Source organism: Crocodylus siamensis, chromosome 3, assembly GCF_052110815.1.
Source record: "Crocodylus siamensis isolate JL-2025a chromosome 3, ASM5211081v1, whole genome shotgun sequence".
In the NCBI taxonomy this organism is placed as follows: Eukaryota; Metazoa; Chordata; order Crocodylia; family Crocodylidae; genus Crocodylus; species Crocodylus siamensis.
In genome coordinates, this window is record NC_143397.1 from 141,863,818 (window position 1) to 141,885,405 (window position 21,588).

The 21,588-nt window shown below is 40.6% G+C and overlaps 1 protein-coding gene across 5 annotated transcripts in view; it reads left to right on the top strand.

Annotated features, from left to right (window-relative positions):
* The window catches only part of DUSP22 (dual specificity phosphatase 22), a 55,561-nt gene that overhangs the window by 16,480 nt on the left and 17,493 nt on the right, over positions 1–21,588 (top strand). For 3 of the 5 annotated variants that reach the window (XM_090039374.1, XM_090039375.1, XM_090039377.1), the window contains one exon: positions 3,992–4,074. In XM_090039374.1, the coding sequence (XP_089895500.1) occupies positions 3,992–4,074 (83 nt within the window). Of the gene's footprint in view, positions 1–2,745; positions 2,840–3,991; positions 4,075–5,821; positions 5,968–21,588 lie in introns of those variants that run through there. The other 2 variants (XM_090039373.1, XM_090039376.1) reach the window with 2 other exon arrangements.

The following is a 21,588-nucleotide window of genomic DNA, read 5'->3' on the forward strand; positions in this document are numbered from 1 at the left end:
GATAAGAAATCAAGTGAATAAATATCGTTACCACAGTCATACATGCTAGATTTGTAGTGTGTGAAACTACAGTTTTGATTTTCTATAACTTTTATAGAGATTAACATCGTGAAAGTCATTTTTTTGGTAACAGGATGCATTTATTAGCACTCTTCTTATTGTGCTGGTATGGATCTTATCTACTGAGGAAACTGTGCCCTGCTGATCTTACTAGATCTTTCAGTGGCCTTTGATACAGTTGACCATGAGATGCTGATAAAACATTAACCTAGTGGATATTCATGGGACTGCTGTAAATGGGTTCTGCCCTTTCCTAGCGAGGAGATCTGGGAGGGTGGTGATGGTTGAGTGCTTGTCATCCCCTTAGGACCTTCCCTGTGGAGTCCCAGGACTCCATTATGTCTCCTTCCCTACCACTTAATATGTACATGAGGTTACTGAGTGAGATTTATCTGGAGATCTGGAACAAGGTGCATCAATATATTGATGACACCCAGCTCTGCCTCTCTTTTTATCTGACTAGGGCCCCACAGTCTCAGTCCTTTCCCACTGCCTGGCTGTAGTTGAGCCATTGGATTTATACGAGACAGTAGCACCGTTCATACAAGACAGAGGTGATGGTGGTGGGCAGACCACTTCACTTGGTGTGACTAGGACATCTGTCATTGGGGCTCAGCCCCTTCTTGTCACTTGTTTTCACAGCCTGGGGAATGTTGTTGGATCCTCTGGTGCACACGGGTCTTCAGGAGGCAGCAGTAGCTAGGAGCAACTTTGACCAACTCCGTTTGGTGAAAAGGCTCTCACCCTTTTTTTTCATATTCAGATTTGGCCACCATCACCTGTACTTTTGTACCCTCAAGGCTGGAATATTGCAATGCCCTCTAGGTGGGGCTGCCCTTGAAGACTGTCGGGAAGCTTCGGATGGTGCACAACGTGGCGGCCTGCCTTCCAGCCAGGGTCAGTCCCCATGAGCACACAATTCCAGGGCTTTGGAGGAGTGGTTTTCAATCTGTGGTCTGTGGACGCCTGGGGGTCTGCAGACTGTCTAAGGCATCTGTGAAAGATGACTATGTTCAATCAAAAGTGTGTGAATACCCACACTTAGAGTTGAAAGGGGTCCACACCTTCACTCAGTTTCCAGTGGTGCACATGGGGGGCGGGGGGAAGTTGAAAACTACTGTTCTAGAGTTCCCAGTAGCTTCCTGGGCACAATTCAAATGGCTGATTTTTGACCTCTAAAGACACAAAAGGCTTGGGTCCTGTCATATTCTCCGTCACAATCCTTGAGGTTGCCCAAGTGCAACTTCCTGCAAGTACCATCAGTGTACCGAATCCACTTGGCAAAAAGGCACAGGCGGTCCGTCTCAGTCATTTCTCAGCTCTGGAATGCTTCCTCTTCATGCCCACCAGAGCCCGAACCTGGAGATCTTTTGGGAGCACCGTAAGACCTTCCTATGTGAGCTGGCATTTTGCAATTAAAACTAGGCTATGATATTTGTTAGTGGGCTTCTGTTTTATGTTTTTATCCTGTTATATAAACAGGACAGTCTTATAAATATGTCTGTTTTTCCTATTATAAGCCAGTTGGAGCCTGTGTTGGGAAGAGGGGCATAGAAGTCAAACCAAATAAATAACTAAAATACTGGGTAATGCAATTAAAATGCCCGTTCTGCTTTCTGGCTTAGAAAGGGGACTGAAACTTTGTAGTAGAGAGTAATGACTTGATATAGGAGGGGCTGATTGATAAGGAATGTACAGGTGATACTATTGTTATTTTTGCACCAAGAAAGAGCTGGTTTGAAACCTTTGTGGTCTGTACTCTTTTTATGTATAAAACCAAGCTAACATATACTGCTCATAAAATTTGGTTTTTTAAAACAGGTGGCCACATTACAGAGAGAAAAAAAAACTGCATTTGACACTTGAGGGAAGTCTTTCTCACTAAAGTGGTCAGGAATAAATGAACATAGGCTGAACTTTTTCCCTCTACAAGCTCTCCTTTTAGGTCATGTTCATGCATCTTAGAAGGTTATTATGGGGAAGTCGTAATGTGGTTACAGGCTACTACAGATTCTAGCAGTGCTTTCATGAAGAAACCAAGCTTTTTCTTTAAAATGTCTACCACCACATTTTCAGTGGTCTCAATCAGGAGTCTAGTTCTGAGCATGTCAGCACTTGTAGTCAAATATCCAAGACTGAAAGCCATCTTGTTATAGTCAATGCACTTAGATATGTTTTATCTTAATTAAAGATGTAGTGTGGTACTGTTCCCCTGTTTCTCTTATTCATTTTTTTTAATGTTGTAAATACTGGCCAAATGTCAAATGAGTTGATGATGAACTATATGTACACACTAACTAAATGTGTTACGTTCTCCTTTGGCTAGTTCGCAGGGAGCAAGAAGACAAAACTGCTACATGCTGTCAATAGATCCTTGTCTCAAGCACTAGACTGTTTTTTTGGTGAAGGGTGTAAGTTTGGTGCCAGCTGAGGACTGTTAAATATGTCCAGCAAGGACTCTTATTCTGTTTGACTGTGTCACTTGGTGTGAATGTGTTTGTGTATAATGTACTAGAAATGCATGATAGTCCCAACTATGATATGAAAGTTTAGTTGGGATTACTACGTCATCCAGAAAAAAATATTTGAAATGGGTATATCAAAATTCAGAAATTCTTCGAAGTTTCTATGAATTTCCTCTCATTTTGCATCCCATGGAGATGGTACTAATCTTTTCAATTTCAGTGGTGTTGGAGTGCTGTTGTGCCCATGAGGGATATGGAAGAAGCAAGGATTTTTGCGGGTAACATGCTTTCAAATGCAGTGCTGCCGCCTTCAGGTCTGGTCTACATTAGTTCAGTATGAGATATCTCTTGTATTTTCATGATCTCTTGAATCTAGAGAAAGGGGTGGTTTAAAAAAAACAGAACAAAAAACCCAACTTTTTCCCAGTCAGTTTTTCCATGGCATTTTGCAGGTTGACTCAACATAACATTGTATGTTCATTAATGTTTTATGTGTAGCATATTATTGTGGGGAAGTTTATGTTAAGGATGGCATAGATATTATCATTTTAAAAAGGTATTAGGAGTATTTTTTTGTGCCCCTTCATTGGTAAAATGTCTTTAGTTAATCAGAAATCCTAATAACAAGCCTCAGATGGAGAAGAACAATATAAACAAATTTAAAACTTCTCTAAACAACTCCTTAAAATGATTTTCTAGTCATGAAATATTATGGCTTCTTTTGGGAATCTCTACTTCCCAGGAGTTGAAGCAAATAGCATGTATGTACTCGGGAAGTTAGGAATTTCTCCTTTCCTGTGATGTAACTCTCCTGTTTAATTCTGAAAGATTGAGAGATCTCTGTCCTTAAAAATCTTATACTGATCCACTACTTTATATTACTAACCTTGGATCTGGGTCAGTTTGTGGGGTGGATATTGCATTTGGAGGCTGGAGGGAAAACCTCTTGGTAGTTGATTTTTAGTTGTAGTTTTAAAATCAACTACCTCTTGGTAGTTGATTTTAAAACTACAGTGACTGTTTTGGAGCTGCTTAGTAGCTACAGGATCAAAAAAGTCCTCATGTACCAGATAGATTAGCTGGTAGAAAGTCAGAATTATATGATAAATAGAGATTGCCCTGTGGTTCTCACCTGCACATGTGTGATCTGTATGTGAGATGCAAACTTAATTTTCAGATGCAAAATATGTGAAACTGCTGATTTTAAGGAAACATTTCCTTATTAACTTAACCCTGTTCTTAATATAGTAGATCATTTGCTTTGGAGTTAGTTGTTTCCCCCACCCCCTCTTTTAAGATGTGTTGTTTATAGTATAATTATATTTTTATATAATAATTATATTTTGCTTTAATGAAACTTCAAGAAACTAGTGGCTTTCAATATGTGCATGAGAGATAGGAACAAGTTTTTTAGAGACTTTTTTAAAAATAGTTCTCTCTTCTTTTTTTTTTTTCCTTTATTACAGATGCCAGAGATGCAGAACAACTGACTAGGAACAATATTACACACATTCTTTCAATTCATGATAGTGCCCGGCCTATGCTTGAGGTAAGGGGGGCCCCAATTTGTGCTCACGTTAACAAAAACTGACAACCTGGAGTTAATTTTACACTCTTAGCCATCAACATTTAGCAGTGACTTTCTTATTTTCTCCTGGAAACATTTGACAGCGAAGGTTTTATGAGACAGTCCCTTTATTCCAGCAGAAAAGAAATCCAGATAACACAGGAAGATTCAATTACAATGTTTTATAGACAGATATGTTCTTAGCTTTATTAACAATGATTTCTTATTTGATATCCTTATAGAAAGTATGGTTAGAACTTCCCATGTTTAAAAAAATAAATAAATCCTTGTTTATAATACATATTTTGTGTAGGATATTTCCAGTCCTTTTCTGTGTGATAGAAATGTCCAAAAAGGCTGCAGTGGTACAGTTATATCCCCCTTCTGCTGCTACTGTTACTGTTCCCAGCTGACCCAGGCACAGGAGGTGCCCCACATCTGCTCCTGACTGCCATGGGCTGCAGGGAGCAGCTGTGCAGGCTGCCACAGCTGGAAACAGTGGCAGCAGTGGGTAAGTTTTATCTTCCTGCATCTGCTCCATGTTATTCCCTCGCTGTATCTTCCGCTGGCTGGGAGCAGGCACTGGAAGGAAAAACCTGGCCCGCAGTACTGCTGTTCCTGGTTGATGCAGGCATGAGGGAGCCCAAGAGCTGCTCTTGCTTTGCTCCAGCTTTAAGCTTCAGAAAGCAGCTGAGCAGGGTGCTGCACTCAGTTGGGGACAGCAGGAGCAGTGGGCAGGTTCATCCTTCCAACACCTGCTTCTGGTCCGCAGGGGACACCGGGGGTGTGCCCACAAGAGGGGAGCAGCCATTGGCAGCAGGAACCTGTGCACTACTGTCACTATCCCTGGCTGAGCCTGGCTCCATGCGCAGCCATTTTCCTGCCATTTGCCCCTGCCTGCCCCGAGGTGCCTGTGCAGTCGCCGCCAGCATGGAGCCGATGCCGGAGCTGTGGAGCCCAGTGCAGCTGTTTGCAGCCTGCCTCCTGCTTGCTTGCTGCAGCTGCCCAGAGCCCAGCCTGGCTACAAACAGCTGCGCCGGGCTCTGGAAGCCTGCCATCACCTCTGTGCCGGGAGCAGGGGAGAGACTGGGGCTGCGCTGCCTTGAGCCCCTCCATCACTGCCCACTCCAACGCAGGGGTGCACACACCAGTGTGGAGCTGATGCTGGAGCCCAGAGCCTGGCACAGCTGTTTGGAGCCTCCCAGCTGCAGCCAACCCCGGCTCTGGGGAGTTGCTGCCAGCTGGGAGCCCAGGCTGCTCCCAGCAGGCAGCTGGGATGCTGCAAACCCTACTGGGAGCAGCCCGGGCTCCGTTGCTGGCACCAGCTACCCAGAGTTTGGGCTGGCCATGGCGTGCCAAGCAAAATGGCCTCATGGCACGTGGGCTGGGGCTTGCTGACTTCTGGTCTAATGCATAATGTAATGATGTCTAACTCTCTTATTTGTACGAGACATAACATTAGTATATTACAAAGCATCCAAATACTTTACTAAGAATGTGTGTGCCGGTGTTTATTTTTCACATCAGGAACCTAAGGCTTGTGGCAGAAAAGTAACTTGCCTAAGGTTGCACAGCAAGCTACGGAAAGAGCTGGAAACATAATTCAGGTAGTTCTAGTCCAGTAATCTATCCAGTAGACTGGATACTGGATACTGTTGCACCCAAAATACTCATTCAGTTTATACTAGCCATGCTTATCCTTCTGCAAATGAGTCTCTTCCTTTCTCCATCAAACATGACAAAACTTGTCTCAATGAGAGCTGACAACAAAGAAAATGGCTGTTGCTGGAAACGCCTTGTGAGCCAACACAGACTTCTTTGTCTTCTGGAACCTCCGCTGATCCGCTTCTTGCTCCCTGCACTCCCAACAAAAAGGTTTTGTGTATTCACTTGCTGAATAGCTGGTTTATGCAAAAGCTCCCCTTGTTTTGGGTAAATTGGTGAATAGTTCTGGGGCTTTTTAAAACCTCTAACAATAGATATTCAATAACTGGCAGAAGAACAGTTAAAGGTGAATGAAACATGAAGACCATACGATGAACTAACTGAGTTTATGCTGTTTATTTTGTTGTTATATATGTTTGATTTTATTAAGGCATGTCTACTGCATGGTAAATCTAAAATGTATTGGGTTTCAAGTCTGCTGTTCATTGCAGTGATACATAGTTTCATTAACCAAGGAAGATGTATGTCCTTCCTCTGGTGTGTTAGCTTCTTTAAAATTTATTTTGCAGGCCATTACCACGATTTTCTAGTCAAGTTGAAGAAACTACTGATTGCAGACTCATAGTGCAGTCTTGGTATTCTTTCTCTACAGCTGGCTCTCACTCAGGACATACTGTGTGGAAAACAAATGTTAAAATTTTTCCTGAGTTCTTTAAATAGAAAGGCAATCGGGACTCGTAGTAGAGATTATATCTTTTATTAGACCAACAAGATTTTTGCAAATAAAAATCTTTAATTGCAAGCTTTCAGGCACAAACACCCTTTACCAGGCATTGGAGACAAGATTGTAAAAGTTCTTCTGAGTAGAAATGAAAGTTCATATTTCATAGGATTTCACATAGGAGTCAATAGATGGAAAACTCCTCTGGACAGTCAGTTCATAGCTGGTATGAAGCCTGTCTCCTCCTGTGAGGATCTGTGATGATGCAAATTACCTTGAAACAAAGGCAGGAGCAGGATCTCAGGTTTCAGGTGGTCACAGTTGCTTCCTGCTTGGGAAGATGGAAAGAGAATAGCAACAAAACAGAAACAGCAGTAGCAACCTACTTTGCAAGTTGTTTTTGTATTCCAGTTCATGGTCTCAATCCAGCATTCACTTGCAGCTAAGTAATTAATAAGAATGATGGTTTAGAGAAACATGAGTTGCATTACTTCCTTCTTTATTTACATTAAGAAATATTTTTTTTGTCAGATTCTGGCTAAGATGCTCTGAAAAATGTAGTGGCACTCCTTAAGATATCTTGTTCTTGGAACATGAAAAAAAGTTTAGAATGGTTTCCTTTAAGCCTTTCCTGAACTGTGCTTGGTTTTTAAGGATTAACAGCCTTTTCTATGCAAACAACTTGAGGCTTGCTGTAGTTCCCATGGAAGCTGGTGGCCATGCCAACCATGGTCTTCAGTGGCCTAAAAAGGGCTGAACCCTGGTTCATAACATTTCCACTAAAATCACCATAAGGTTTGTACACAAGAACAATTGCAAAATCAGACCCATAGTAAATATGTATGCAGTAGTTGCCCCTTTAAAAAACACTTTTTACATGATAGTTGAATTTACCACCACTTTTTAGAGAGGGATTTTGGGTTTTTTTTGTTTGGTTGGTTTTTGGAGTATTTCATGTGCAGGAAACAGCAAATATTTTAGTGTCTTAAAGTTCTCTCCATATTTTGTTATTTAAATTGTTAAAGTTTTGTTATTAAAGTGACCAATATGGCACATCATAGTCAGAGCTATATTCAGGTATTGGATACTTCTGAAGTATTGAACTGATGCATTTTATGTCCAAATGATTTTAAATTTTTGCTTATTAGAGAAATTGTGGTAGTCACACTACAGTATCATGCTAGAAGGAATGCAGTTGCATAGTATAGTTCTTAAGTCTTGCATGTGTGCTTATTTTCAAAGTTTTGATAACAGTTTTTGATTTTGAGACAGTGCTTCTGTAGGATTTGCAGCCTATGCTTGATAGTGAGTACCAGAAAATGAGACTAGTCTAGAGACATTGTTCAAGCTGAGTAAAAAAATAAAATAAAAAAGTAGACAGGCACCATAAATGGTGAGTTCAAATTTGCTATAAATTTTAAATATGCTTTCAGTTTGAATTGTATAAAACAGTGGCAGTGGCCAGCCTACAGAACAGGTGCCACTTGTGGTACAGGCAGCCTGTGTGTGGCACATGGCAGATCAAAGAGGAAAAAGGTGGCACAGTGGCAGATAGAGAACAAAGCAGAGCAGCAGATGGGGCATGGGAAGGGGATCAGAGGGGCATTTGAGGAGGTTGCAGGGCTAATTTGTGGCTTGCCTGCCAAAAAGGTTTGTCCCCACTGGTTTAAAATGTGGTTACTAGGGCAGAAAAAGAACACAAATAAATGCCTTTTTCAGTTTTACATTTTTCGTGCCTAAAGCCTTGTGTAGTCTGTAGTATTATGACTATGTAAGCTTTATTTTCCAGTAGTTGGGCATATTGGTAGCGGGTAAGTAGTGAGTTGGTTTTCATTAAAAATGTTTAAAATGTATTCAGGAGCAACCAGTGGAAAAAACAATATATTTTCATTTGGGATTTAATTTCAAAAGTCCCTCCTGGTAAGTTTCAGATTTCTAATTAATAAGATCAGGCATAGCAAATGATTGATTGGTTTCAAAATGGATATCTGTGCTCAAAAATTGTTTTATAAAGAAGGTTTAAAACCCCACTTATATTCTAGTTAGTGTTGTGTTTACAATAAGGCTATAAACCAACTGCTTTCTAAAGGGCAGGGTGCCATTTATCAGGTGTGTTCTGAAGAGCTTGGGATGATTTTTTTAAAGGTGGAAAGAAGCTTGCTAAATGTGAGCTGAGTTTTCCCTCAGTATCGCCTACTCAGGTCCTCTGCAGTGTATGTAATGCTGTTTCAATGGAAACTAGCTGTATTGTTTTAAAAATGGAACTTGCAATTAATTTATATTCATAATGCTTCATTATAGAAGTGATTCAAGTGCTGAAGACCAGTATCATTCTACAGATAATATATTCAGTTTTTAAAATTAAAAAAATGCTTAAACTTCCATTTAAAAAAAACAAATGAACAGATGGATGGGTGGATCTAGCAAGTCAGAGGACAAAGGGTGGTGAACAAAGCTTGCCACTCCAAATGAATGACCTCAGCACACCAGAAAAGGAAGGCCATGATTCTTTTAGCTTTGACATCTGCTAGTGCCTACCAGGGTCACTTCTGCTTGTGCCTAGCAAGAAGGACGTTGTTCTGACGTGAGGTTGGCAGTATTATCTGCATGTGCTAGAGTACAAAAGTTGGGCTATTCATAGGTTATTTGTGCATTTATAAAAAAAAAAATCCAAGTATAAAGTGGTCAGAATTCTGGCCAACCCCTTTCTGTTCTGCTTCTTGGTTACTTCAAATTCCATAAATTAATCACAGTGCTCTGTGCAGAGTGTGAGAAACAATGAGGAGCCCAAGAGTGGGAGCTACTTCTAAGAAATCATAGTTGCCACTGCCTTAAAGAATTCTGTGGTGGGTTGTAGGTGTCATGTATGCCTTTGTATCAGTCTGGTGGGGCGAAACACCAAGTGGAATAAGCCAAGTATCAATATGCAGTTGAGTGATAGAAGAGCCCAGAGAAATCGGTTCTGAAGTAACTGTCTAGCTTGGTGCTCTGTAATCAAGTGAAACTTTTCAGTACAGGATCATGAGATGGTCAGGTATTTAAGCAAGCCTGTCTTGGGAGCCATATAGAAATATTGCGTCTACTTTTTATATATTCTATTTATTATTGCTCCAGATTAGAGAGAAGATGAATATGATTCTTGACTCTTAAAGTCCGCTTAAGTCAGTGGCAATGCGAGTTAAATTATCCTGAGATGGGTACAATACCAGCAAGCAATGCCTCCTTTCATACCATGGTATAGTATTCTGGGAGATGCTTGGGTGCCAGAGTCAGGAACAGAGTGTAAATGCTGATAGGAGGCATCCAAGTTATTTTATTTTGGTAAAGGTAGCCTGACTCTGAATTGGAAGAGGGCCTTGGAAGTTATAACTGCACCCACCCCTGGTTGCTAGGAGTTGTTTAGTTTAAGAAATAGAAAGTTAAGGATCCTTACAGAATGGACCCTTCAATCTGTCAGACTAAGGTTTAACAAGATCCAGTGGGTGGAAAATGAAGCTGCAGAAATTTAGACTAGAAATAAAGCAGATATTTTTAACAGTGAGGGTAGCTAACCATCAGAACAACTTGCTAATGGTTGCAATTTATTCTTCATTGCTGGAAAAAATTTAAATCAATTTTTTACAGCATATGCTCTAGTTCAGTGAGGTTAATTCAGGGAAGTCCTGTGATCTGTTAGTTGTAGGTGGTCAGGTCTCTTCTGGCTTCAGAATGTAAGATGAAAGTAGAGTGCACCCTTTCTGCCCTTTCAGTCCGTGGTGTGTGAGTGACTACTAATCCAGATGCCAATTGCGGTGACTGTTTTGTATGTGTGGTACACACCTGTCCATCAGAAAATGGACTGAAACTACCAGTTCCTTCCACAAAGTTTACCAAACATTTAGCAGTTAACTTTATCACTCTTGTACTTGTCACTTTGTCACTCTTGTTCAACGCTGGACCAGGCTGTGTTGGCCTCATGACATTGGTAAAAAGACCAACTAGTCCTTCAAAATTTATTCACGGTGCTCTGTCGTTTACAGACTGGCCATTGATCATCATGCTAAGTTCTGTGCTCTGATGGCATCTTGGAGGTATACTCATTATGGCAGCAGGGGGCATCTCAACAGGGAGAGTTGCACAACTTTAGAGTTCATTTTAATGTCCTCATATTGTGCATCCTTTGTTCACTATTTTGTTTACAGTGAGTTTCATTGGAAATTTGTTATCATGCATATTCAGCTTTTGTGCACATTTGTTGCTAAAAGAACAGCTGCTTCCCTTGGTGGGCACCATAGATTAACACTTGCAACTTGATCCAGTTGCACTATACAAGCAAACTTTTGGATTATTTTAAGACCATGCCATTTCCTTCAAACTGCAGGTAGCTGTAATACATGCCTGCAGTTGGTCCAAAAAATGACTCTCATGTGCTCTCGCATGCGCTCTTGTCTCGCATTCTCGCACTCCAACCTTTGGTGTATTACTCATGCACATATGTTGCACATTTGAGTTTAGGATGCACAAACTGTGTCTCAGTGTCTTTTCATTGTAGATGTTTTGGTTTTTTGTTGAGTTTCAGTGATTTGTAAACCTTTGTACACAATTATGTAGAGTAACATAGCATCATCATCCTTCTCTAGTGCTCCTATAATGTAAGGTACATCACCGTCTCTTTTTTTATTTCATTCTTTCTAGTGCACCAAAGCACCTGGTGGAAATTGAGTTATTTATTCTGTTAAAAATATTCTAATTCCCATTCATTGTACCAAGACAGACCTTGTTCACAATATCTCTAAATTCCTCTTTCTTGCACTAACTGCATAAAATAAGCTTAAAACTATAACTGCATTACCTAATCTCTGTTTTGACTAACTTATTAGCTTATCTTCTGTTATTTGAATGACTTTTAGCTCTGGGACATTCTTAAAACATTTAAGTAATGTTGGTGGTCTTTGTAACTTTAAGTCTAGTGGGCTCTTGTAGTTGGAGCAGTAGATGCACTGTTTCTGATCACTCGATGACTAAAACTAATGTGTTACAACAAAAAATATTTCCGTGGAATGCATCGGAATGAGACCTTGTTCTCCTTTAGTTTGCAGAAGCAGCTAACTTAATGAAAGTTGCCTTCGTTGTGGTAAGCATCATAGATGCTTTTGTTCTGATGTGTCAAGACACTGAAACTTGATTGCATGTTAATTTTGACTCTAGTATTAAAAGTGTATTTCTCCAACAAGGTGCGGTAGCTGAATTCTTTGGGTATAAGAGAGTCTATGAATGAAGTCCAGTACTTTTCTAAGTTATCTTTTAAAACATAAATTCAGTTCAATTTATGCTACTAGAGAGAACATAACCTATGGCTGGTAAATGTTAAGTGGTGATTGAAGGGAAATAAGTAGGAATATGACAAATAGAGAGCCAGGAGTTAAAAACAAGAAGCTATTCTTTAGCTAGAGCAGAACACACAGTAAGTCTGTGAGACTGGAAGTGAAAATAAAAAGGACAAAAATTGCAGAAGTTCTTGCGGAAAACAAGCAGTGCTGCGACTTACCTGATTTCTTTTTACAGGTAATAAACATACAGCACAGTAACGACAGAGAAGTCAGAAGAGAAAGTAGTAGAGGAAGCTGATAAACAATAAGTCACTACTACTTGATAGCAGATATCAACAGCAATATCTCTTAAGTCACCAACATCCTGGAAAATGATTACTTGACACTTTAATTAGCAACTTTATTTGTCATAATTCCCTTTTATAGGTCACACCGAGATATGAGTTTCCTAATCTTGTACTTTGTAATTGTAGCCAGATACTCCAAGTCAGGGCACTGTTTTAATGGTAGAATTGCCATATCCAGCCATGAAGTGAACTGCTTTATGTAGTTTTGAATTAAAAAAGCGAAATGGAGTAGGTACCAGAGGACCCAGCTATTTTTTCCCAGCACAGTCTAGACAATCTCTCTCAATACTGTCTCTGGCTTATTCTTGTCACTGCCTTCTTTTTTGTGCCTACCCTGTCTCTCTGCTTCTAGTGCCTCAGTGTTGGGAAATAGGTTTAGCACAGGGTTTCCACTGAAATATTAAACAGTAAAAATCTCACCTGTTTCGGCTTTCTATCCTTACGTATTCCCCTGTCTGGAAACCTACCCCCAGCTTTCTTTTTCCCTTTAATATGCTTGAGGATGGTTCCAACTTTTTGTAGGAAATACTGTGCTAATAGGTAGAACTACAGGTGCAAAAGAGAGTCTCAGTGTTTGCTCTTTGCCCTGTAACCTCTAAGAAACATCCCCAGTGAGAAACTAACTCACAAGACATTGGTTTGTACTCAGAAGTGCATCCTTGTTTCTCCATTTAATCATCACCTGGCACAACATGAAACATTAGGAAGGGAACCACTTGTGTAATGTTTTTTTGTGATGGCAAGCTAAATGTGGAGCGATTACTATTCACCATATGTACAAGATCTACTTTTGCACTGTACAGCATAAATTGGCTCCTCAGCTGCAAGAAGATACTTGAATTAAAAATGCCTTCTTGGAAAAACCCTTGAGAGGAAATTCATCCCTTAATCATGATTAGATGGCACATTCTCTATTCTGGCTCTGCAGCCTTCTTATACTTAAGCCAATACCTTTGCATTTTGTTGGCAAAGCAGCATATGAAAAAAATGGAATTTCTATTTTGTGGGTTGCTACTAAAGTTAAAAAAAAGAAGATGTTAAATGGGTAAATATAATCAGACTGAAACTGTTCTTTTTGAGTCCTTTCCACTGGCCTCCTGTATCACCACTGGTCTCCTGTGTCAACAAATTATGTCTCTTCAGTAAAGCCACCAACAAGAGAAAGCCTGTAAGGGCCTGTTTTAATGAAAAACTTGATTTTCATGTACATTTCACTGCTTTTTCATCAGTAAAAGTTTCCCTCCTGAGAGGTTTCAGAAGGCTATGCTGAGCAAAATAGCTACCATGTTTCTTTCATCTGTAGTAATGCCAAGAGAGTGCTCTCTAGTCCTGTCTAGCTTTGGCTCCACTCGTGTGGTGTTGGGAAATCTGACTTTTTTTTTTCTTTGGGTGAAATACCTTAAATGGGGACTGCTTTTCTACTTGGCAACTTCCCATTGTCAGCATTAATCCTACTGACAGTTGGGCCCTCTTAAAAAATGTGTCGAGTTGGGCACTTGGCATCCGTCATCTCTGGTAGGGCCCCTGAAATGATATGCTGTTTCAGTTCTTTTGTTTCCTCTACTCATTCTGCTGCTATGTGGAAAGCTTCTATAATGTTTCCTCCAGTGTGATACCTCTGCTAGGTTTTCATAAGTCTGGGAGGATAAAGATGCACTGACTGCAATGAATACCACATGCACGAGACCATTCCAGACCCCTAATACTTCCACTGAGAGGAGAAAACCTGCCAATTTTTATTCACAATGAATAATAGGGAAAATTTCTTAAAGATGTAATGCATGTGTGTCTGTGTTCCCTCTTAATGAACAGGTGATTTGGGATATCATAGTCTCTTGTGGTAATTCTTACAGGCCTCTTTTCAGGTTATTTATAATAAGTTGCAGCACAAACAATTAGGAGGTGTGGTATTTGCCTTGAAGGGTTTACAGTCTGACATGTGTAGACAAAATGAAGGGCATGACACTTTAAAGCAGGTCAAATGTTTTTGCACCGCTTTAATGGTGTTGGTGTTTGCACGCATCAGCAGGGTATTGCACATTTAATTCCAGCTGCTGTAGCATATTCGGTGGCATAATGTGCCTTAAATGGCTTTGGGGCACAGCAAACTAAAACACCTCCACGCAGTTTGTTTGCTGCCCTATAGCCACAGAGCAAAGCACTGGGCTCCATGCAGCTCAGGGTCTGTGCAGGCAGCCCAGCAGCAGCCCAGGAAGGCAGACTCCACCAAAGCGCCGAGCTTGATTTTCCCCACCCCAAAACATGCCTGCCTGCATGAGCTGCTCTGGACCTGGTTCTTCCCTCTGCAGCTGCAGTGCCACCCAGGACTGCCCAAGCTGGGTGCCTGCAGGTGGGTGCTGCCTGGGGGGGACCGCTGCTGCTGCAGAGGGAAGCGCATGCGCCGCATGCATGCACTGCACACACATGTGCACACGCATGCACACACACACACCCCTGCAGCCCAGGGTCCTCTCTGCCTGCCAGCAGCTTGCCCTCCCCTCCCTGCCGCTGGAATGGCATATAAGACATTGGTGTACATGACACTGGGGTTTACTTTGCCCTAAATTGAAGCAATATTTTTAAAAACCCACCGCTTCAATTTAGGGGTCCCCGTTTCATCTACACATGCCCTAAACCTCTTACTAGGTAAACAATAGGCAGGAATAGGAGGTGAGAGTTAAAATTAAGTTATGTTAATCTATCTAAATAAAGTCCTGATTTTCAAACATTTTTGTATTTCTGTGCTGCTGTGTTTTGTTGGGACTCTCTTTATTTGAAGCGTAGCTGTTTCCAGCCTTACTGGATTTATTTATTTATTTTAATCTGAGGATGCTTCACCAGACTGTTGCAAGGGGGCTTGGTGTATGAAGTCCTTCCAACATGAAAAGGCTGATGTCTTAGTAAGGATGACAGAAATAAATGTTCAAAAATACTGTAAAAGCTTCCCACCTCTCCACAGCCAGTTTTGTGTGTTAATGATGATTTTCAAAAACAAACGTGCTTGTTGCTGAATCATGAACATACTTTCTGGAGCAGTCATCCTGGCTAATGATTTTATTCATGACTCTCAGAAAATAACTGAAAGGACAAATAAACGGTTGAAGTTTTCAGTTTGGTAGTTCTGTAGCAGTACTGGACAAAACTCTTGGTAACTTCTTGTTGGTTTGTTTTGAGGAAACTTTGTGCTGGCCATTTCCCATGTTAGCTTTTTTTGCTGAAATGCCTCTAAACAAAAATAATACTCCTATCCTCTGTTGATCTGACAAGTCACACTAACACATGGCTTTTGAGTAACCTGAAAAAGCTCACCAGGTGCTAGAGGTTTCCTATTTGCATCTGGGTTCACAAATTTAAACTGAGGGTTTTGGGTTTAAAAAAAAATTTCTTGGAAGTCGTTGATGGTCTCTTTACATAAATTTACATACAGAGAAGTTTAATGCCAAAAATATAACATTTATCTTTTATTTTTAAAGATATTTTGGTCCTTAGAACAGAAATTGTGGAGGGGGTGGTTGAATTTAAAGTTAGTATTCTTCTTCCCACTGACCAGTAATTGACTAATATTGAAGTTTTTAAAGTTGCTGGAGTATAAAGTCAGGAGAGAGTAGGAAAAGGAAGGGATTATTGAAGTTAAAATATAACTAGGTTCATTATTTCTCATTGAATCTTTCCGGTTTTCTAAAATTCTGAAGCCTCTTGTTCTACGCCACGCACACAGTTGGTTGGTTGGTTTGTTTGTTTGTTTGTTTGTTTGTTTGCTGGATTACTCAAAAACATTCTTAAAGCAAAATCATTCAAAACGCACACTGGAGACTTTTTATAACCCTCAATACCCTATATATTAGTGCAATTTAGTGTTTACTTTAAATCAAACATTATACCTAGTGAGTTTAAAATGTTCTTGATTATTATAACAGTATTCAGTTCATGCTGCCTAAAGAGGTATCATGACACACATTCTGCTGTTCTTATATCAGCATATGTATGGTGCTGGATCCTGTTGGAGTTAAGGGATTGTTCTTTGTATTCTGAAACAAAATTAATATGTGCTGCTTGGATTTCCCATTCTCAGTTGTAGACCAATTATCTCAAATGTGCTAGATGTCAATATGTCATTTTGCTACTGAGAGGTCTTTTTCTACATAGGAAAATCCAAAATGCAAGTTATTACTTCTGCGTTTGGCTGGTAATAAAGCTTAAGAAATTAAGGTTTAGTTATATTTGTTTCCTTTTGAATTTAGCCCTCGATTTAATATAGGAAAAGCTTTATCCTAGGTAGTAAAAAGTAGTGCTGGTTTGTTCTTTATGCTAATAATTTATTCAGAAAAAACCTAATAAAACTCTAAATTAGAATTCTTTTTCTTAGTCTTTTACTGAATTTTCCAAGCACTAAAAAATGTGGTGTCTTCAATTCTTGTTTAGGTAATGACACTTCAAATAATTAGAAGTTTTAAAATTCTTTTTATTAGCATGCCCTATGTCCATACTTTTTTGCTTAAACTTTGTTCCTCATTTTGGAAAACTTGAGATCTAAGGTAGCAGAATTGACTTGGTTTTGTGAAATCATGCAAGTGTAGTAGGTGTTTCACAAATAACAGTGAATTTTTGAAATTTTACTTAACTCTCGCTTGTTTCAACTTTGTCAGTCTTGAAATCAGAATACTTGCTCTGGTTTTGTTAGCTCTCGCTGTATCGGTTTAACTGTAACATTTAGTTTCAGGGCCTGAGACAAAAATCTAGTTTTGGTGGTTACTCTGTCTGCTGAAACAGAAAACTGAAAAGAAAATGATTGTTTAATATATTGGCTTAGCAGTCTAGCACATACTTTATAACTATAATAAAAGAAAAATAAGAGCTTTTAATTGAATATAGCATCTTGCGAAAATTGATATGAATAACCATGAGTAAGACATGGAAAGTGTGTGTGTAAAGGAAGGTGAGGACTTGTGGGGAGGTAATTAAGGATGTAAAAACAACAATTGGAGGGTCGATGACACTGAATTAAGAAGTGTTGCTTGTTCAGCCTACATAATGACATAGGAGCTTTCACTGCTTTAATTGCAGAGTTCCTTTTTGTTGTTGTTGGGTTTTTTTGTTTAGTTGGAGCATAGACCGCTGATTCACATTTAACACATGTGTAAGGAAGTCTCGTTGCATGGATAAAAGCTCTTATTTTAGTTTAATGAAAAAGTTGGTTTGATTTACTTTAAGAAGTGACTCGTTTTAAATGTTTTCCATGTCTCCTTCAAGTCTTGAAGGAAAGCTTCAGCAAGATGGTACTAGCAGCAGCAGTCATTTAATTTGGATTTGTTTCTTCATGTGACATTTACCTTTCAGCTCTTGTAATTTGTTAAGGTTTTGTCTTGTTTAAAGAAAACACTTTATGAATTTGATAAATGTATTTAATTTTTAAGGGAGGGGTTGGACAGGTGGGAACATAAAACTGGTCTTTCCTATGGACGAAAGTCATGTCTGTCTTTCCAGCAGATGACAGAATGCAAGCTTTCTTTGAGGGTGGTGTGTGGAAAAACAGTTGAAAGAGTATACATTATGAAAAACATCATAATACCTTCCCAAGTTTATCAACTTAATTGGCTTTTACCTGGTAGAGTCAAGCATTTACATTTTCAAGCAGAATCGCAGCTTTCTGAATAAAACTTGTTAAGTAATTCCATTGGTTGTCATTCCATTGGACCTCTGTTTGTGTTGTCATGATAAACATGCACCCTAAGTCAGAAAATCTATACACCTGTGATTTTGACAGGTCTTGGCTTGTTCTTTGCCAAAATTCTAAAATTACAGACATAAATACAAGAGTCAAATCTGTATCCCTTCTGCATATTAATAACGTGCAAGCCAAGAGCATCTGAAAGTCTTTGAGTCTACTGTATTTATATGTTCCGTTGACATAAACTGTTCTGCTCTGGTTGGAGGTCCCTTTGGGACAATTCTTAGATATTATCTGCAGTGTGTGCACACAGGAAAGACAGTGATGTCTCTGGGGCATAAATACACAAAGAACATTATGATCTCAACTGGGTTATTTTATGATCACATAGACAGCAGTGTTCAACAGTTAAGTAACTTCCTGTTGCCAGTGTGTGCAATGTGCATCCAGCTAAAAAAAATTCAAAGGTACATGAAAAAGAAAAAGCTAATTCAGCAGGGCAAGTCTAGTTTTAAAGGTAAAATATATCCATCTTTCTTTCTTTCTCTAGGGCAGTGGGCGAAGTGTCACCTTGAAAACCCTTGCCCATTACAGAACACAGTGTATTCTTTCTTCTGTGGTCCGTACAGTTTGAAATGAGTGCTGTTGATGCTGAGATTTCTCACTGTCGAGGACCAATATTTGGTGATAGGTTGGGTTTTCCAAAAGCTGCTGAGTATTGCCTGACTCCGCTTCGGTTGAAGTCAGTTGGGGAGTCATGATTTTTACTGTTGTTGGGGACAGTTAGACTACCGCTGGGTACTTTTCAGATTCCACCCGCAACTCGTTTTGTGTTTGTCATATTTTACTTGGGTGACTTATTTCCTTGTGCCATGGTGTTCCCCGCTACTGTCCTCTAAAATGCTTAAGTGTGATGTGCATAGAAGAGGTATGACATATTCCAGCTACTTTAACTATATATCTGCCAAATGGACTAATTAACCATAAGCAAAGGCACTCCTAAGAGGTAAATAGTACTCCCTGGTAGCACCCCTTTGGGTTTGTTGGAAGTCATAGGTGCTCAACACCTTCCAAGACCATGCTGTGGATGAGCCATTCAGCACAATACGTGGTCTCTTGTAAGCATGAAACTAACCTACATGAGATTCTGTAGTAGCTGCAAATTCACATCACTCAAGTTAACTAGCCAACTGTGACGAGAAAAAGAACATTGTGGGTCTAAAGCTCACACTACTTCTTCTTTTAAAGTCAACATGTTCTGAAAGCCCCTCTTAGCTTGGCTAGAGGAAGCTATCAGTCTGTTACAGCATCTGGAATCAGTGGGGCTCCTCAAATGTGTGGGCTACAAAGGCCGGACACTTGATCTCCTAGCATGTGTTGGTCTCAGTCTGCTTTCTTCTGACATTAGTCTGGTTGGAAGATGGCTTATGAGCTCTGGGCTCTGACACTGGTGTCCAAAGTGGAGAAGAGTATTTAATGTGACCTGAAAGGGTATGTTGACCGAAGTCAGCAAATTTAGGACCAAATCCTACAACAGTGACTCATTTGAGCAATCCTGTTAATGTTGGAGTTACAGCTTTTAAAGTGAAAACCATTGCATAGGACAGCCCTGAGAAGTTGGTTGTAGAAGAGCAATCTGTTGCTGATCATTCTGTCACCTGCTGAATGGATCTATACTACTCACCCGAGTTGGTGTAAAATTTGTTCTAGAGTCCCACTCTGGAACGTCTTTATCCTAATAAAGGTGAGTTATCAGTCATCTTTGGATATCAAAGATGCTAGTTCCCTTAGCTAGCAATGGACTTAATTGACCAGGTGAATCTCTCTTCTACTTCTTTCTACTTCCCTTCCCCTTCCCCACCCCCCATGGATGTTTTGCAATATCTCTCTTTCTGTGTATTACCCTCCCCCTCCCAAAGGAGTTTTAAGCACCTGATGTGCAGCAGCTCAGTCAGAAATCCTGCAGAAGCATTTTGGCTGAGGCTGCACCCTCTCCACTGCAAGCTGCTGCTGTCCCCCTGTTGAACAGTTCTTCCTCAGCAAATTTCCTTCACCATAGCTGTCATCCTTCTAGTAATACCCACACTCTTGCTCTGCTCCTTTCTCAGTCGTTGACTGTTAAGTAACTATACTCTGGTTTCTGACACACCTCTGGAAGCATGCTGGCAATCCCCAGAGGAGTCGCGGGGCCCAAGAGAGGTAGAAACCTGGTAGCTGAGTGACTGTGAAGAGTGTAGTGATTGGGGGACATGCTCTGACCATGCCCCTGTTGTTCTAACAGCTGACAAACATAGCTGGTAGTGTGTCAGTTTATTGGCTGAGCAGTGTCAAAGCCAAAAGTGGGGTGAAAGATCACTGTGCTTCCCTGAAACTTGTATGAGCTGGATCATTCTCCGAGACCCTACAAAGGAGGGGATGGTAAGGGAGGCTCATGTTGATGGCATGTGGATCATGCTGATGGCATATGACTGCAGGGAAGTTTGATGTAGGGTTATTCTGCAATACATTGAAGGAGCAACATTGAGGGAAACAAAGGGGAAGGTATTACGCCACAGAGAAAGGTAGTTCTGGCTTGAGGGGCTGTCAAAAAGAATAGTTTTTGCATGGTGCCATGGGCTGGATTCAAAGGCTCACGTAACGAAGGCTAGATGAGTGTCCACCTCTGTGTTATTGGGGAAGCTTCAATGACTCCAGCCCTTTTCTGATAATTTAGTGAAACACTTTTATGGACATATGGTACACTTCAGTTCATGGAAGAATGTTGCAGTAGAGAAATTACTTGGTTGTAGACAAAACATAAGAATGCCCAGTACAGTATGTACGTTTGGGTTTTTATATGGCCAGTACTCCTTGCATTTTAATAAGATTGTGTAATTGCATGACTACACAAATCAAGTTGAATCATTGTGTCCTATTAAGGTATAATGTTTTGTGAAGGTTTACGTGAACTAGTATTGCTACAGGAGAGGTGTCAACATAATAAGCTAAGTAAGGTGCTTGTAAGACTCTTCCAAAAGAAGTCTTTATCTGAGCCATTTGTTTTTGAGGGGGAGGTTCTACTGTATTATACTGTGCTCATGAATGTGGTAGCTGAGTACCCAATCTAAAACCTAGAGAAGTCAGTGGAAAGACATCTGTTGATGTCAGTGCCCTTGGATCGGGCTTGTGCGTTTCTGTACTACACTGTGGGCGCATCTACATGTGCAGTTAATCTGCTTGAATTTTCTGTGCAGAAAATTCAGGCATGTTAAATGGCTCCCAGGCATGTTCCTGATGGCGCATGTTCAGATGCAAATTTGTTCCCCATGGGAGCAGTTCAGTCCATGGCTGCTCCTGCTCTCCTCTTCCCTATTCCCATGCAGCGGCCAGGCAGGGGACATGAGCAAGGGGCATGAGTATCAAGTCTGGGCACCAGGGGTTGGGGTGGTGACCAAGAGCAAATTGCTCCCAGTCAGGATCTGCACATGTGCTTTGGCATGTTGGCTAATGTGCCATTTTTCTAGTATCTGTATGTGTTGGTACTAGCAAACAGTGCATTAGACCAGGTGCGGGCAAAATACAACCTGTGGGCCAGATCTGGCCCACCAGGCACTTCTATCCAGCCTGCGACACCCCCGAACAAATTGTGCACTACCCAGCCCTTCCACCAGTGAGGGTGGGAGCAAGGCACCTATACCTGCCCCCAATATATCCTGTTATATATCCTGCCTCACTCCCACCCTCGTGGGTGGAAGGGCTGGCTCTGCTAGCAGTGGCGGGGCTACTTCTGTGGGATCTCCCTGTGTA